General features: G+C 40.7%; 2 protein-coding genes across 2 annotated transcripts in view; both read left to right on the top strand.

Annotated features, from left to right (window-relative positions):
- Window positions 1-4,314, top strand: part of abcc6a (ATP-binding cassette, sub-family C (CFTR/MRP), member 6a) — a 28,442-nt gene extending 24,128 nt beyond the window's left edge. The window contains exons 24-31 of the mRNA XM_011479752.4: window positions 192-391; window positions 513-639; window positions 746-847; window positions 929-1,075; window positions 1,167-1,325; window positions 1,407-1,573; window positions 1,661-1,855; window positions 2,953-4,314. Coding sequence (XP_011478054.2) covers window positions 192-391; window positions 513-639; window positions 746-847; window positions 929-1,075; window positions 1,167-1,325; window positions 1,407-1,573; window positions 1,661-1,855; window positions 2,953-3,061 — 1,206 coding nt within the window. The 3' untranslated portion in view covers window positions 3,062-4,314. The remainder of the gene's footprint in view (window positions 1-191; window positions 392-512; window positions 640-745; window positions 848-928; window positions 1,076-1,166; window positions 1,326-1,406; window positions 1,574-1,660; window positions 1,856-2,952) is intronic.
- Window positions 4,315-7,157: 2,843 nt separating this feature from the next.
- On the top strand, window positions 7,158-10,092 carry cep20 (centrosomal protein 20). Its single transcript, XM_004066200.5, has 4 exons — window positions 7,158-7,396; window positions 7,779-7,976; window positions 8,092-8,176; window positions 9,740-10,092. Exons 1-4 carry the CDS (start codon window positions 7,369-7,371, stop codon window positions 9,849-9,851), a joined length of 423 nt encoding a protein of 140 aa, XP_004066248.1. The 5' UTR covers window positions 7,158-7,368; the 3' UTR covers window positions 9,852-10,092.
- Window positions 10,093-18,339: the final 8,247 nt, after the last annotated feature.

Raw genomic sequence — 18,339 nt, 5'->3', positions numbered from 1 at the left:
TCCAATGTGGTTCAGCAAAGCTGGTTTCCATTACTGTGTATTATTAGAAAGCTCTGAGCTCCAACTGCTGATTTTGCCTTGTGCTGACACACACGACCCACATTCAGTTTTAATTATGGGAAAGCCCGACGTTCTCCGTTTTAGTGCGGCCTCCTAAAACCGGTCTTCCACTTTTCCACTGTGGTCCACAGAGCTTCTATGTTGCCACATCCTGTCAGCTGCGCAGGCTGGAGGCTGTGAGCCGCTCGCCCATCTACACCCACTTCAATGAGACGGTACAGGGTGCCAGTGTGATCCGGGCCTTTGGTGAGCAGTCCAGGTTCATCATGCAGGCTAACGAAAGGGTCGACTTCAATCAGACATCCTACTTTCCTCGATTTGTTGCCACCCGGTGAGATATTTGTCGTTTTTGAGGAGTTCTATTTATTTATTTATCTCCTGAGGAGATGTTTGTAATGATAGTGGACATTAAAAGTTGTCTACCTGGTTTCTAAACTTTTGTAACTCTGCAGATGGTTGGCAGTCAATCTGGAGTTTGTTGGTAACGGTGTGGTCTTGGCTGCTGCCGTTCTCTCTGTGATTGGGAAAAGCACAGTGAGCCCAGGCATCGTGGGATTGGCTGTGTCGCACTCCCTCCAGGTGGGAAAAACCATGAGTGAAAATAATGCAGATCTACTGGTTTGTGTGATCGTTGCCTGAATTTTCCACGTCTCTTTGGTAAAGCACACTTTTCTTCTTTTTGCAGGTGACTGGAATCCTGAGCTGGATTGTGCGGTCCTGGACTGATGTGGAAAATAACATTGTGTCTGTGGAGAGGGTGAACGAGTACGCTGATACTCCGAAAGAGGTTGGAGCAAAACATGGAAAGCATTGTTCAAAAGAGGCTTTTTCTTGTTCTCTGCTCACACTGTCTCACTGCCCAACACAGGCCAGCTGGAACACCGAGGGCAGCGCCTTGCCTCTGGCCTGGCCCCAGAGCGGAACCATAGAGTTCCAGGACTACGGGCTGCAGTACCGAAAAGGCCTGGAGCTGGCTTTGAAAGGGATTACGCTGCAGATTCAAAAAAGAGAGAAGGTGACTCATCTAGTTAAATGTGAAAGCTGCCATTCCCAGTCTGAAACACTGAAATTGCTGGTTATCTCAAAATTAAAACTTTCCTTTGTAGATTGGAATTGTTGGCAGAACTGGAGCTGGGAAGTCTTCACTTGCTTTGGGAATCTTCAGAATCCTCGAGGCAGCAAAGGGAAGGATCTTCATAGATGGAGTCAACATTGCTGAGATCGGACTCCACGATCTCAGATCTCGCATCACAATCATTCCGCAGGTACCGATCCTAGAAACAAATGTAAGTGAAACCTTGGCAGTCCTAATATTGTTATTATAAATCCAATTTCTTCTGCTCCAGGACCCTGTGCTGTTCTCAGGTTCTCTCAGGATGAACCTGGACCCCTTTGATATATACACAGATGAAGAAATTTGGAGTTCGCTGGAGCTCGCTCACCTCAAAGACTTTGTGTCTAACCTCCCCGACAAACTCAACCACGAGTGCTCAGAAGGAGGAGAAAACCTCAGGTAGGGAATCTCGCATTCATGTAGACCGCCCACCATGTGTTAGGCCATGTGTTTAGTCCTTTCTCTTATCTTTAATGCACTTTAAAGTCTGGGTCAACGTCAGCTGGTGTGCCTAGCGAGGGCTTTACTCAGGAAAACCAAGATCCTGGTTCTGGATGAAGCAACAGCAGCTGTGGATCTGGAGACAGACACTCTCATCCAGTCAACCATCCGCACCCAGTTTGAGGACTGCACAGTCCTGACGATCGCTCATCGGCTTAACACCATTATGGACTACACAAGGTAGAGCCCCAAGATGTGTCAGTTCAAACAAATCTAATCCAGAAATGTCACTCCACCAGCGTTTTTAACCCTTTCACATCGGAGCTTTAACTGTTTACATTCTTTTGACCACTGTGACTCTCCAACCGTGTATTCAAATAACATAATTCCAGCAGATTCTGAAGCTGAGAAAAGCAGCACCGCGCTGACATCCAACACTGTATAGTAGTGAAGTGATTATGCAATCCATGTAAATCAACTGATTCTGTTGTGGAGAAACCTGGCCTTGCGCATTGATGCAACACTTTACATGTACAATGTGTTGCATATCGGTGCGAACCTGATATGTAAAGCTGCACTTCCCCCATCAGAATCACATCAGACAAAAATCTGACTGAGAACATGTTTCAGGTTAGAGGATTTAGTTAATCTCCTCACAATTTAGACAATTTTTAGCTGTGTGTTATTGGAGGAGATTTAACTGTCTGCCTTAAACTGCGGCTTCAGAGGATAATAAATGCAAAATTACACAATAAACAGAGATAATTAAAAGACGGATAAATCCTCAGAAAGTCTTTGCCATTTTTCTGAGCATTTATCATCACTAACTGAGAATATTTTCTTTGAAAGCAGTTCATTTCTAACAATCAAGACTCAAGCCACTATTTGCATTTCAATGACAAAATCCTTATATCAATTATGTTGAATCTTTCTATTTTTCAAATGTCGTAAAAATAAAACCATTTCTGCTATGTGTACCTTTACAAGGAACGGGAAAACAGCCTCACCCTATTGTCCTCCCTAGAACTCATCAGGGTTTCAAGTTTAAGGTCCAGTTAGATCTTCATTTAACAACAAACTATGAGTTTTAAAGAGAGATGCTAATAATTTTCACAGGGTGTTAGTTATATTTTGTCACCATTGCATTAAACCCCTTTCTGTTTTTTCATGAACTCACTCTTTTTCAATTGAGTCAGTTAGCTGAGACAGCTCTTCATTGTGTGTCCGTTGCTAGAAGTGGATGAACAGAACATGATTCCACACATTTATCAGTTGGAAAGGACAGGAAGGTGTGGGATCTAAACCTATAAACACGTTTTTTTTTGTCTTATTTGCAGGGTCATTGTTATGGACAGGGGCTACATTTCTGAGATGGACTCTCCGGCCAACCTGATCTCGCAGCGGGGACAGTTTTACAGGATGTGCCGGGAAGCTGGGCTGGTCTAGCATTCTCCCTCTTGGGCCTCAGACTAGAAAACTAAGGCCTGGTTTACATTTGTAGTCAATTTGTGTTCCTCCTAAACACAAGTTGAACTGGGCCTTTCCAAGCTTTGTGGCAGCTCTTACTCATCTCGGCGAGGACATTGTCCTTTCATCTCAAAAGCAGCTGCTGCAACAGTCTCCACTGTTTTGTTAAACCTTCTCCAAAGCTGGGGAGAGACTCGTATTAACCTCCGATGAAGAACACTCAGCTATAAATATTACATTTAAAGTGATGAACCAGTTTAGCCTTAAAGCCAAAGTCTGGAACGAGAAGGTACTACAAATCTTGATGATTTTCCTCTTAAGAATGGAAGCTATGATATTTTTTTCGTTTTTTAAGTGTTTTATAAAGCACATGATGTGTTTTCGATGTTTCCTCAGGCTTAGACTTTGATGTTTACTCTCATTTTGAAACCTACACCAAAAGATGGGGCACTTTCGTATTTTTTGCAAACTGACAGACGTTTATATCTATTTTATGTTATTTTCCCAAAAATTGGGATAGGAAAATGTTCCGACACAGTAACCTTCAAAAGGTCCATGCTGGCAAAAGAAGGCGAAGTGGGGGTTTTGCAACCTTCCAAATCTGAGCTTGAGGCCATTTTTAAGTCAGGTAAAAAAGAGCGAGAGTGAAGGGAAAACACTGAAGTGGGCCAAGGCTTAAGCAATCGTCCAACTATGCTGTGGTTGTTGTTTATTTCTGTCTAAGTAAACACATAAAAAAGCCAACAGAGAGCTCACTGGTTAGCTTCAACCTGACACCGGTTGTAAAAACCGCCTTGAATGAAGAGAATGCCTCTTGACACAATGGTGATAAATCTCCATGGGACTGTCTCTGCGTGCCGCACTCCAACTCCGGCCATACACAGAGAGGAGGAAATCAGTATTGTTCTTAAGGTGCTGACATGACAGACTGTAGACACTTCATATGAAGCTTTGCTCTTGAGTCATAAAGCAGCCCACCGAACTTTTCAGAGAGAAGAGGCCTTGTGTGTTTTTGTCTTACTGGTTTAGACAATATATTGTGAGAAAACCTAAGTGTTAATTTATGTCAAATGACAAAATGCATTAAGTGTCCTCAAAATAAAGAGGACTGTTTTGTATTTATACTTTTGTAACAAGCTTGATCATTTTCATTGATCTTTTAGTATTGTGTACTGTAATATCTTGTGTCATACATTATGCTGGATAATAAAGGTTTTATGTGCCAAAATTCAGATTCAGAGATTACAGGAGATTTTTTTTTTATTTGAATCAATGATTATGTGTGACCAAGGTACCGTCAGTGCAGAGTGGAGCCACCAAAACAAAAATGGCTGAGACAATAAAAGCTTATAAAAATTTAATCTAATAAACAATTTAAAATCTAAAAGTGCAGTTTTACTCCGATTAGCAGTACACAGATAAAACAATAAAAGGGGAGAGGCAGGAATAAAAACAGGAAGGCCGAGCCGACCGCCCGTGCAGGAGGAGAGGGAAGAGAGAGGCCGTGGACCAAGCCAGTACGTGGCAGCGCACCTCACTCCACTCCGTGCTGACAACAAATCCACACACACAATAAGAAAAACGTGCAAAATTAACTTCCACTACACACTAAAAGGGAAATAAACAAATACAGTGAGGGAACTGGAGTGAGGACGACGCTGCCACAAGGGGCCCCCCTCACCAACACCACACGCACCGGCGCCCGACTCAGACCTATGCAACAATAAAAGGAAATCAGAGTCAACCACACAATAAATACAGCACCACACTAAAACACATTAAAATGTATAAAAAGGGTGGGTAAAGAACACGCAGTGGCTCATGACATGTGCAACACGTCCAGCCGCTTACAGCATCTAGTTAAAAGAGCAGAATAAAAATGAGTAAAAGGTGATCTACATTCTCCGTTCCTTATAAAGGGGCAGACACAGCTGAACTACATCCCCAATCAAGCAGGCATGCACCTGTCACAGGCATACCTGCCGGTTACATATGCATTTAAACCCATGAAACATGTAACATGGTTTGTGGCTTTTAACATAAATCTTGTCTCCAAAAAATGTGTGAACTTAACAGAAGAATTACAAAACATGAGAAAAGTAAAGGTATGTAATCAGAACAAAAGGGGACATCAAACAAAACAGAGATTTGTCATTAAAAAAAGGACATTGTTAAAAATAAAGCAAAATTACTGAAATGTTAGAATAGATTTTTGCTAATGGCCAACTCATTGGGCATTATCCCTTACTTTATCCAGACTTAGAGCCATTCAAAATTGAGTATTTACCCAGAACATGTAATAAAAATGTCATATACAGCAGCGGACCCCAACCGCTGGGATCTCTCATTTGACCTATGCAGCTCAATCTTTACAGGTTAATAACGCAGTCTCCAATGCAATCAATACAATATTATATGATTTTTTTACAGAGTAATAAATCTCACTATATCCGAAAATCTGTTATTTTAAATACCTCTGATAAAGGCGTCTTAAATTGTATTGATTTCCCTGCGCTTAATAATACACTCAAGGTAATCTGGATTAAGAAATATTTCAATAGCCCCACATCTATCTGGAACTTTATTCCACATGTGACATTCCAGAAGAGTTTCTTTCGTCTGCCGTCTTCTGTTCCCGGTCCTTCTACACCTCCATCTTGGATCATTTCCCTCAAGTGAAAAGCCTGTTGGTCCCATCCCATCATCCCCTTACACCCAAACCGACTCTGTGAACTACATTCCTGGACATTAGAGGGCGGTAGGACTGTTGAGTGCACTCAATTGAGGGTATTTTTTGTGGGTTTTTTGTCTTTTTTTTTTGGAGCTCCAAATTGCAATTTTCCCTGAGATCTCAGTGTTTTTTTTGTTTTTTTTATTTATTATTTTTTTTCCTGAAGTGGAAAAAAAAAGAAAGGAAAAATATCTGTAAATTGGCAGAATTTCAGAATCCCTTCGGTTTATGTCTGAACAACTTTTATTTTGAAACTGTTGAGTATAAGTCTGTTATTAATACATTTGTTATCATTTTCAGTACGTTTCGTGTGAAATTCTTGGGGTGGATATTATAAACCTTGATAGTCAAAATTTGACCCAAGCCTTCACCCAACCTGAGAAAAAATTTCCCCTCTACCACAGTGGACAGCCCCGCCTGTGGAGCAAAGAGAGAGTTACAAAAGTGGCGCCCAACGTGGGGCTGGGGCAATTTAAATCAAATTCCACCCCAAACAGTGTGTAAAGAAAATATTTTGAATATTGATATTTCACATTTAGTTGAAAATGGATCTTTGTAACCAGTTTGATCTGCATGGGCCTAGTTGCATTTATGTGACAGGCGTAGATGAAACATATACTGATGAGGATATTGTCGATTTTTTAAAAGTTTATGGTGATATTGAAAAGGTAGTGAGAGTACCGGACGACCCAGATCATCCAAAAGGGCGAACTCTTATACAGTACTCCTCTGATCGAGCAATATCCCAACTTGACCCTGCAAATCTTGGTGACTTACCTAGTCCAAACGATCCTGCTGTTAGTTGGCATGTCAAAACCATTCGGGGAATGTGTCAGGAGGAGCTTGGTCGAGAATTAGACCAGAGATGCTTGGGTGAGCTGAGCACCCTTGCTGGAAATAGTAAAGCTGGATTTTGGAGTGTGCTTCTGCAGCAGATGCAACTTGTTCATTCCGAGCAACCTGTCCCTCCACAAAGTCCTGACACAGCCCTCTGAGCATCATACTCCTGTACTTACTCATAACAGCATACCTCCAGGGCAAGGCTCAAAAAACGATTAACATCTGTAAATCTTTTGGAACGACATAAGTTTACTCTCGCATATATATTTGTCTACGTGTGTTATTTTTTTGTTGTTTTTTTTTTTTGTAATTTCCTTCTGTGATTGTTCTTCATAATTAAAAATATCCAAGGGTTATACCATGTTTATTCGGTATTGCACTTTATATTTGCATAAATGCTGCATTATTGTTTTTGGTATTCTGCAATTGGTCAATAATTGTTTTTTAAAAAAAATACATCACAGATCGGAAACCGTTATGGCGGAAATGACGTAACATTTGCGCATGCGCACACTGATGGGTAACCTGTTACCGATCAGGTAGCGAGAGTTGATTCTATAGGAACAAGAACTTTTAAATTACACTATATCGTGCACCATGTGGTGAAGGAATTTGGACATACCCAGTGAAAATGTCCTCTGTTGTAGTTACAAGACTCCATCGCTAGAGAGCAGTAGACAGTAGGCCCGACCAGGGTTTGTTTACATCTTCAACAATGGCGACCATCACGGAACTCAAAAGCGGTGGGTTTCACATTTACCCTCCTTTTGTCCGCTAGTTACACAAAGTTAGCAGCAACGAACACCACTTTGTTAACATCACTAATGAAACAAAGAATACTTTACTTTTCCGCGTTTATATCCAAAGTCTGGCTGTTTAGCGAAGTAAATAAATGTTAGTATAATTCGTGGGGTTTTACTCCTAAGTAATCAGATTTGACGCTTGTTGCAAAGATAAGAATAAACTCTGGGGTGGCTTTTTTTTTTTCTTTTTGTCTTGTGGCTTTTTTCTTTATGGGTGTTTACATACAGCTATCTGCTCTTCGGGGATTTAGAAGTTTAAATAAAGTGTATGTGCAGCTTTAGTTTTAAAAGCTCGAAATGCCTGACGGATCAACCGTTTCAGCCATCAGGGACACTCTAGAGTCTCGCGGCGTTCTGCACGAGCTCAGGGCCCGCGTGCGAGCGGAAGTGTTTAGCGCCCTGGACGTGGAGCGCCAGTCGCTGCCGCCGCTGTCCCACGAAAACCTGATCATCAACGAGCTCATCCGGGAGTACCTGGTGTTCAACAGGTACAGGCACACCGCCTCTGTTCTCACAGCAGGTGAGCTGAAACGCCGCCGTGGTCACTGACGTAACATCGGGAGGTGGAGTTCTATTGAAGGTGGACTGATTTAAGGGCCATTTTTACTGTTTCCTAACCATGTCTGTCTTTTCAGAGTCAGGGCTACCTGAAGCTCACCTGGACAGACAGTTTCTCGCAGAGGAGCTGAAAGTGTCACAGGATGCGAGCTCCAAGTCTGTGTAAGTCTGTAAATCTGGGTTTGTGCTCTGCAGAAACATAATTTTAAGAGAGCATTGTGGGAAATGTGTCCTCTGGGTTAGATCCCTTCCTGAGGCTGCACCAGACTGCAGTCACAGCTGCTGTCAGGAACCATTCGCCATCCGATCGAACCTTTAATCCTGAGGGCCAGTCAGTGAGCCAACGAGTCCCCTCCCTCTTTGAGATGACTTCATGGTGGATTCAAACCCACAACATCCCAATTTTAGGGGGGGCACTTTTTCATAGATTTCTTTTCTATCTCTGCTTTCAACATAGATCCATTCAAATGTTCTTTTTTTTTTTTTAATGTGTAAACGTCATCAGGTCTGATGACTGTCGTGAGAAGACCTGAACACTTTGGGGAAGCGCTCACCTGAAAATATTTTGAAAGTCTTGCCATTTAAAATAAGTCAAAGCAGGGATGCTGTTCAGATCAGCCTCCTGGGCACTTTGAAAACCATCAAAGTAATTCATTATTTGTTTGACTCCAGAATGAGGCTGACCTGCTGGAGGACTTTGTCCGGGACGAGCCTAGGATGGGATTGTTGTTGGTATCAAACATCTGATCAGGATCAGTTTGACCCACTCTGACATGGACCGTAAAATAGCAACCATGTTTTAGGGCTCAAATTTATGGAGTTACCATAGCAGCAAGTCGACAAAACCTCATGTAGCTGGACGAGTAAACCTTGTTTAATCCTGAATAGGAAGACCTTTGTACAAATATGTATGAAATATGGTGGGAGCAAAGGAAATGAACAGGTGTTGCTGTTGAAATGAACTCGGGAGACGACAAATTCATGATCAAAACATTGAAATGTGTTCAGTCAGTCTGCAGGTTTATGAGGGACCTCTGGTTTGCAAACTCTTCCTCATCAACGCATACTGTGATGAAGATCTGTGTGTGTTAAAACCCTGCAAAGGAAATGTCAGTGAATCCAAACATTCATTCAAACAGAAATTTGAAGTGATCTTATTTACCGGTAGTCCTCTTCATCAGAGGTGTGTGGAAACTGAAACTGAAGCCAGAAGACTTTTCTCATCCAAACTGCTGACTGACTCAAGATGAGTTTAAAACCGCCCACCATGCGGAGCTTCACATATGAAAAAATATGTTTATTTCAATAGAATGTTTTATATTATCCAGAGGAAACATTTTCTGAGGTGAATCTGCATGAGTTTTCTCTTCTTTATCATCATCATACCCCGTGAAAATAAAAACTCCCACCCATTTCAAACCTTTGATTTTGATAAATGTGCTTCTAGATGAATCCTTGTGGGTCACTGTTGGTTATAAGTTTGGTGAAGGTGGAAATGAAAAGGTGAAACCGACACGCCCTCTCAGGTGAAAAGCTGCCACTGTTACCGCGGCAACAAACTCCTAATCATTTCAGCTGAATTTCCATCACCTTTCCCTGAACTCGTTCATGATTGCTGACTTTTGAAACAGAGGTCACCTGTCACTTCCCACCTATCTATGACTGAGGAAAGTTTGAAAAATGTTTGACCAGAATGTTAAATTTCTTCTTCTTCTTTGTCTGCAGACCTCTTCTGTATGGCCTGGTGTCTCACTTCATGAACAGCGGTGATAACAGAGGAAGCGTGTTTCTCCAGGGAGGAGCGTCTGTAAAACCACCTGCAGGACCTCATCAGTAAATATGGCTGGAGGTTTTAAGAAGCTCCGGCTGTTGATTCCTGTTCACATCCCAGAGAGATTGCAGCAGATACATTTAAGCGTTTTAAAACGTCTCGTGTAAAGTATTGAATGTTGTCGTTTATGGTTTTGTTTTATTGGTGGAACTGGTGCTGATGGTTTTATTCTCAATTGCTCATGTTTTAAAAATGTTTTTATACTCACATTTGGGATGTTCCAAATAAACTTTTGTGCCAAACACTAGGCCAGTTCTGTTGCTGTGTTCCTTCTTCGCCGCTTGGGGGCAGTGTTCCCTCATTTAGACTGATTCAGACTGATTTATCAGCATAAAACTCTGTTAATCTCTTACTTTGTTTATTAAAAGTCCCAATTTTGTCCATCTCTTACGACGGAGTATAAGGGCCACCAAAAAAAAAAAAGTAAAATTACGAGTTTTTATCTCGTAAATTTAGGAGATAAAAACTAGTAAATTTATGAGAAAAAAACTCGTAAATTTACAAGATTTTAAGTCGTAAATTTATGAGAAAAATGAGTGGTAGTGAGCATGCAGAGCAGCAGGTGAACGTCGCGCAGCAACATAGCAAACCGACTAAACTCAGTTGAACAGGTGAGCTGAATGTTTATTGATAACGTTCCAAATATCTGGAAGCTTGTTTGATTTACGATTTATTAAAGTTTTATTTATTGATGGGTGGTTTGCAGGATCCCTGCAGCCCGATGAAGCCATCGGTGTCCCTGCAGATGTCCACTTCAATCCTTTCTTCCTCCACCAAAAACAAGATCTCTACGTTTGTGTGACGCTTCCGTCTGAGGAGGAGGATCACTTTTTTGGCATTTTCAACGTTGTAATGCTAATATAATAGACTATTTTCATTCATCTTTGTTGTTTAATGATATAACGGGACGTTTACTTCCGCATTGGTGTTCGGATCTGATGACAGGTTCATGACGTAAGGTGACAGATGAACTTCAGGGTTTGTGACTGAAAAGGAGAATAAAAGCTGCAGCGATCCTCTGCACCCAAACGTGTCTCTGAGCTCCTTATTTTACATATGAAACTCCGCTTTACTGACACTGAACCCCGGAAAGCAGCATCTACTGACAATAATCTGATTTTTAGTCGCCAAAGGTTCAGAATCTCTTTGTTTTAAACCTATAATAATCTATAAAACCTATAATAATCCGGAAATAAAGCTTCACAAAAGGCTCCACATCTTTCATCTCGGACAACATCGGTGTTTTCTCCTTGTTAATCTATGACTTTTTTCTCGTAAATTTACGAGATAAAATGTCATAATTTTGCTCTTTTTTTTTGGTGGCCCTAAAACTCCGTCGTAATCTCTATCTCTCTTTGTATATCTATAGTTTTTACAATAGATTTATTTTGATCATGAAGTGGATTACTCACTGCGATTATCTGATCCCATTTCACACAGAGCATCAGTTCTTCAAAAAAACAAAAAGAAAATCTGCTGTAATGTTCTTCAGCTCTTTTGTTAAAAACTTCAGAAGTCCCGATTAGGATTTTGTTTATCTAAATTCCAGAAAACTTTGTTTATTTACATTTTATTAGCATAAGAACCAGATCTATGAAACTACAAGGACTGATGTTCAAACAGAAGGCAGTTGGAGGGAGACATCAGGTCAAAGCCAGCATTTCTGGTGGTGGTGGTGGGGGGGGGGGGGGATTCATTAACAGCAGAACACTGAACCTCAGACTGCAGCTTTTACGTCCAGCAGCACTGATGTTATCGTTTCTTTACAAAAAAGACTAACTGAAACTCGTGATTTAAATTCCTTTAATTTTTATTTAACTGAGATAAATATTTTATCTTACCGATAATTCAGACTGCAGTTTTTAAATCTAAGCTTTTCTTTCTTTTCTTTTTTTTAAGAATATTGTCAGGGTTATGACTTTTCCCTAACAAAGAGAAGAACCACACAGGAGATGAGAATTTTTTGCTAGACTTCTGCAGAAGGAGAAGCCCGTCCGTCACAGCGCAAGGCTGTCACAGAGGAGTTCTGCCTTCCCGGTGTATCCATCCTGGTTTTATTGGTGGCCGGGGTTGATAACATAAAAGTGAGTTATTCAATCAAGCAGTACAGGAACATCATATCTTGGATAGTCAGCACCAAGCATGTCAGTGTTTTCTTGATGAAAGATAGAACTGAGACGATCATATTATGGTGAATAGAGCGTGTAAGCAAATGATAATCAGGTAACCCAACAAATATGACTGTAAACGTGTTTACAAAAATTCTCTCCACTGTCCTCCCTCCAAACTAACGTGCTTGTTGTGATTTTCTTTTACCAAGTGAGGCATCTTAGCTTTGTTACCTCACATAATTTTTGTCCTTTAGTTTGAATTCACATCCTTGGAGGTGACCTCCATCCACACGTTTGAATTGTCCGAACCCTTTTGATTCCACAACAAGTTCATCATATTTAACAGGATTTTTTTGCATTTGGTACAACACGGTAACCCTTTTATCTCCAGATGGATTCCTGGTTTCATTAGGCCTCAGTACTTGATTCCCACAGGAGGAAAGTTCTTCAAAGGGGATGGTGTGAGCAGCAGAAGCTGAACCTTTAGCTGACTGTTTGCCCTCTAATAGGTGGCACCTCTTGACTTAAGAGATTGTTTGCAGAAGAAGCAGCTGGATAAACATCATCCACTGCGGTGGAGATTGTTGATGTGTTCCACTGGGATCAAATTAGAATGTGATTTGCAGTCCCAGAGAGTCAAACATGTCCATGAACATTTCTACTTTCCAATTAACAGCCATCTTTGGTTGTTAAATGTGCTGTTATAAGCCACTTCTTTTTTAGACTTTGTCTTTTGAACATGTGGACTCACAGCTTCTCCCTGAGGAGATGCTTGGACAATTTATTTTCAGTCTCTAACTAGAGTACCAATGAGCTGAGGAGATGCTCAGCTTACCAGAGCTCCTCACCCACCAAACTCTGAGTTCCTCATTATTAATCACTAAACACCCCAACAGAAAGAGATATTGAAGCAATATTTTCCCTTTTGACTTATGCAATGGTCCTAAAAGGTGAAGGTCTAAACCTTTACCCATCCCACTCAGATAATCTACTGATCCTCCACAACTCTCTGTAGTCCAATGATCAGAACTGTCCCCGGGGAAGCAACTATGTTCTAGCATTGCTGTTGCACCATATTTAGTCACTGGGGCCTGGCGTTGATGCACTAAAGTTACACAGAAAGCTGCTGAGATTCCATACAGAAGCCACTCTCCTTATATGGCACGCACTGCAGCCTCCCTGTTTTCCTCATCCCTCCCTCTGTCCGTCTCCCATCCTGTCTCTGCTGAGGTTTCCAGGCTGTCTATCTGCCTCTCTCATGTCCTCTATGGAGTTGGCAGAGGACTCTGAAGGCACTCCTCGTTGCTCCCCAAGTCCATTAAGCTTCACACATGGACACACCAACGCGGGGCTCCGCTTCTGGCGCAAAGCAGTTTGCAGCTTTCACCCGGGGCCATGATTTACTGTAGCAAATAGAACTGTGTCCTTATATAGGAAGTTCCAATGGAAACAGAAGGGATGTGGTGGGAAAGCAAATGGGGGGGGGGGGGGGGGGGCTGTTTGGATAGTGAAATGTGATGTGAGCAAGCAAAGGCAACATGAGTGGGATCTGCATGATTCCTGCTGTGAATTACGAGATTTGCTTTTGAGGGAAACTCTCCAGACAGTTTACAGTAAAAAGGGAAGTCCTGCTCTGTGTGCAGCTGCTTTGCCTTATGAGGAGAGGGAACACATTACAGTATCAATACATTCTGCTAGATGCACGAACAAACAAATATCTGGTTTGATGGACTGATATTGTAGAATTGAAACCATTTTTTTTTGTTCTTTTTTTTTTTTTAGCACATACTCAATGTCTATTTGTGTAAATCAACTATTCCAGGTCTAATAGTTCAGGTGCAGATATGAGGAGGCCACATCTGCCAACAAGCCCCAGTACAGCCGTATTTACCAAATATGCTCTTCTACTTGCATCAGCCCAATTATTTCAATCAGGTCCTCCTTAAGCTTATACTCCCTGAAAGTGCAAATCACACCAATAAATCACTCAACGCAAAAACATATTAAACGTCTCAAGAACAATTATAAAAGCAAAACAAAAGTTAATTTAAAATAAAAAATAATTTCCAGGAAATCAAAATGAAACGTAAAGAAAACAAGAAGCAGGGGAAAAGGTAGGTATGAGTCATCACTGATCGGATGATGACGTTTGTCCATCATTTCAACCGAATGTCATTTGGCATGAAGCGATGCTGGATCTGCTCTGTAATCATCATTAAAATTGATAATAAGAAGACACATTTCAAAAATTCAAACATCAAAAATCCGTCATTATCCCATCAGCGACAGTTCCTTTTCCAGTGTCTTTTTGTGCTTTGTTTTTTAACACTTCATTTTCATTTCTAAAATGTTTCATTTTGATTTCTTTTTTTTGGAATTGGGTTTTGGTTTCTGAAAGGTCGTTTTGATTGCTTAAATGTGATTTATTTTTTATTTTTTTATTTGTTTTACTTCTTAAATTCATGTTGCGATCTTGTTGTAATAATGTTGTAATGTCTTTGTGTTGAGTGATAAGTTGGTGTGATTTGAACTTCAGGGCCACCGTACATTGCACTCCTGCAAATTGATTGACAAAAAGCTAAAGCTGAAAAGAATTCTTCATAAAATCAAACAAAACTTTTCCCTTTTTTCATAAAACTGATCTTTTTTTTTTCTCTAAAGAAGAGCAAAGACAAAATACTAGTTTAGCCTGATAAAATATTCTTAAAAGAATGCACTGCTGTAACAAACCATCAATGTAAAGCATTCTTTTTGCTTTTTCTATCTTGTTTTGCAGGTGTTTGTCCATGTCTCTTGGTGGTTCTTTATCCATTCTTTCGTGGTAAATTGTTCTTTCTCCTCCGTTTCCAAGAGCGTTTCACACAAAGGATAATAATCTTGATTTACCTCCACTGATTGATCGCAGTACTGACATCTGACTGTTTAATTCAAAACATTCTGAGTCACGTTAGAGGTATGTTTGGGTGATAGTTTTTCTCAAACATTCCACACTGTACTGAAATCATATAAAAATACCAAATGGTCCTTTAGTTTTTTGATAACTGCACCTGAGGAAGGTGCCATTTACCTAAAGCAGAGAAATTGAAGTAGAACATCTAGAGTAAAAAGACAGACTTCTTTAATGTTTTCGATGTTTATGGTCTGGATTTGACAAGCAGGGATGTTACCCACAGACAATGAGCTCGATTATGAAGCACCGAAAAATCAAGACATTCAAGGACTCTCAATTTCCTGTAGGATTATTCGCCTCTTCAATTTGTACTCTTCTCAATGTTGTAGTTTGAACTGCAACAACAGTAAAGTCTATGACAATGACTTTTACAATTCATGACTTTTTTAGGAAAGCAATCCTGTTCCCTCCCACAGTGCAAAAGATGCAAGGGAATTCAAATGTTTCTTAAGGAAAGATGATGTGATACCAGCTAAAAGAATGAAACCCTCAACTGGGATTCTGGGACGTTCTTCTACACCCAGTCATCCCAATCCCAAAAGTTCCTTTTTATTATGTTACATAGGGAAAATTTAAATCTTTTTCCAATCAGGCTCCCTTTGATTTTATGATGCTGTTTCAGTACCTTAACGTATTTAGACTCTCGCATCCAAAGAGTTGCTATGGTGTTTGGGGGTGGCGTCCAGTTACAGTTTGTATACATTAAGCACATATTTGGCTTCTAAAGAGCTCTGGTCTCATCTCCCTGAAAGGGGCTCTGCAGAGCATTTATTTCACAGGAGTCTCAAATGGTTAGGGTCCATTGCTGATGTTTGGAAGAGTAGCTACCCCTGATGATGATGATGATGATGATGATGATGATGATGATGATGATGATGATGATGATGATGATGATGATGATGACAACAAAGTAGCACAAGTCTTATCCTTGGTAATAAAAACTCTTTACATGGGCATTCAGTTGAAACTGTCAAGCATATATAAAACATTTGCTCTGAGAAAGTGCAGAAAACTGTTTAACGTCAGTCATGTTTTTGCCCTTTATTCTCGTCTGTAATCCTGTGTGTCACCGTTACTGTTACAGCTAATAACCAATCAAAATCAGTTTACATGAGAAATTTAGAGGTAGGCTATGGCACAATATCAATTAGGATGAACTACGTCATCTTCAGGTATTCTGGTTGCTGATTCATCACTTTACCACGTCCCTCATCAATTAGTCCTCACTCTGAGTCCAACCGTCAAAAACTTCAGACTAATCATGTTCAATTCCTGTTTCACTATTAAATCTTTTAATCACTTTCAAGATCTCTCCTTATTGAAGTGCATGTTTGTATAAAAGAGAGACCAGCATCTCCACATGTACTTTCTACCTGGCTCATGTGGATGAGATCTTCCCAAACAAGGAAAAGTACAAATAAAAACATTGCTCATTGAAATTTTTCAATGGGAGCAGTAAGATGCTGACACCCTGTAAAAAAGCTAGAATAAAAACTTTATAGATATTGCTAAAAAAGAATGGGCTGTAGGATGGAGTAGTGGTTGGTGCTCTTGCCTCATGTCGAGAGCCCTGGTTCCATTTCCAGCTGGGCTCTCCCACAGTTCAAAAACACAAGTTGTAGGTTGATTGATGATTCCAAATTCGACCTAGGTGTGCATGTGTGCAACAGACTGATGACCTGTTCAGGATGGACCTGGCCTTTGCCCAACAGTAGCTGGGTTGGCTCCAGCAACCCCATCACCCTGAAAGGGATTCAGCAGGTTTAGAAGACTGATGCATTTAAAAGAATGGGTTATAATGAATAAAAGCTTAATTTTTACTTTCATCTGTTACAATTGTGAGGTGATAGTTCATAAGAGCAACGTAAAGTATCGGGGAAGTGTTTGTCATCTTTTTTTTTTTTTAACGAGTCCACTTTAAAGCTGTGACTGATCATCTATAATGACGTTCTATTTATTAAAGCCTTTAAAATTATGTACCTTTTCAACAAAATGAAAAGATAAATTTAGCTTCTAAAACCTTGGAGAACCAATGGGGTCAAATTTGGCCACCCTTTTTTTCCGTTTTTTGGCTTAATTGCTGCTACCAAAATGGAACAAACAAACAATGTCAAGTTAACTTTAAAATTCTTTAAAAACAAATCTGACATTTTCAGTGGGTTCTGCAGGGTTAAAAACCATTGACTACATATGAAAACTGGACCGAGTGAGTAGCATTTGACTTACATCCGGTTTCAACTGAATTAGGTTAATTCAGTCACCATTTTCCCGGGATACGGCTTTTGCCATGTTGGAGCCAGACAGCCTTAATAAGCAGAGATTGATCCGTGTCGGTCTGAGTCAACATTTACATGGCAACCACCCCTTCCACTCAAGGCGGCCTCGGAAGAATCTGTTCATCAAACGGTTCGAACATTCAACGTGAATGTACAAAAATTGGACTGAGTGACTCATCTCCCCTCACGTTCCAAATAGGAAGTAGCTGCTGGCTCCAGGAAGCCAAAATCCCATAGACTTCTATTTAGAAATAAACAGCTATTACTCAGTCATTCTATTGGTCAGAACAACTATTCTTGCTCTGATACATGCTTTAAAATGATCCTGCTAATTCATTTTTTTTCTTTATCTCAAGTCATTCAAATTATAAACTGACCAAACAAATGCGTCAATAACAGCTTGTCATGTCCGCTGGGCCCCACCTTTGCAAAATGTTTGATTGACGCATTCTCCTGAGCACGCTTTAAGAGGAGGGAGTATGCACTTCCAACAAGCTAACCCCTGATTGACGACATTAAGAGCTACAGGAATGTTGACTCAGGTCAATCACTGCTTACTAACCTCGTCTGGATCCAACATGGCGGCGTACGTATCGCAGAACAATGGCGACAGAATTGGCCTTATTTCTCTGGAGCTGGAAGTAAGGCATTTTCCATGGGTGACGTCACACTCGCTTAGTCCAGTTCTCGTATACCGTCCATTGTTCAACGTGACTCCACCTACTTTTATGGAGGCATCCAATTGGTCAGTTTATAACTTGAATAACTTGCGCTATAGCAAAAAATATCATGAAAAAAAGAAAACGGTATCAGAGCACGAATTGTTATTCTGACCAATAGATGTTTATTTGTCAGTAGAAGTCTATGGGATTTTGGCTTCTTGGAGCCAGCAGGTACTTTCTGTTTGGAATGGCAGGGGGAGGGGTCACTAAGGCCAGTTCTAATAGACAATGGTAAAACATGAATTAAAAAAAAACTTAAATTGTTTTTCAGGGTTTACAGTTTAACGTTTGGATTTTCCAAATCTAAACATGAACTGATGTTTGTCACTTGTTCATGAAGAAGCTGTTTCGTCTCCTGTGATGGCCTCCTCTCCACGCCGCTTCCTGGAGATGGGCGGCGCCGGGGGGGAGCGGGGGGGAGGGGTGGGGAGGAGG

This window comes from Oryzias latipes, chromosome 1, assembly GCF_053564925.1.
Source record: "Oryzias latipes strain Hd-rR chromosome 1, Olatipes_Hd-rR_3.1".
Taxonomy (NCBI): domain Eukaryota; kingdom Metazoa; phylum Chordata; class Actinopteri; order Beloniformes; family Adrianichthyidae; genus Oryzias; species Oryzias latipes.
Note: the sequence above shows the minus strand (reverse complement) of the source record. Positions and strands in the feature narration are given on the sequence as shown.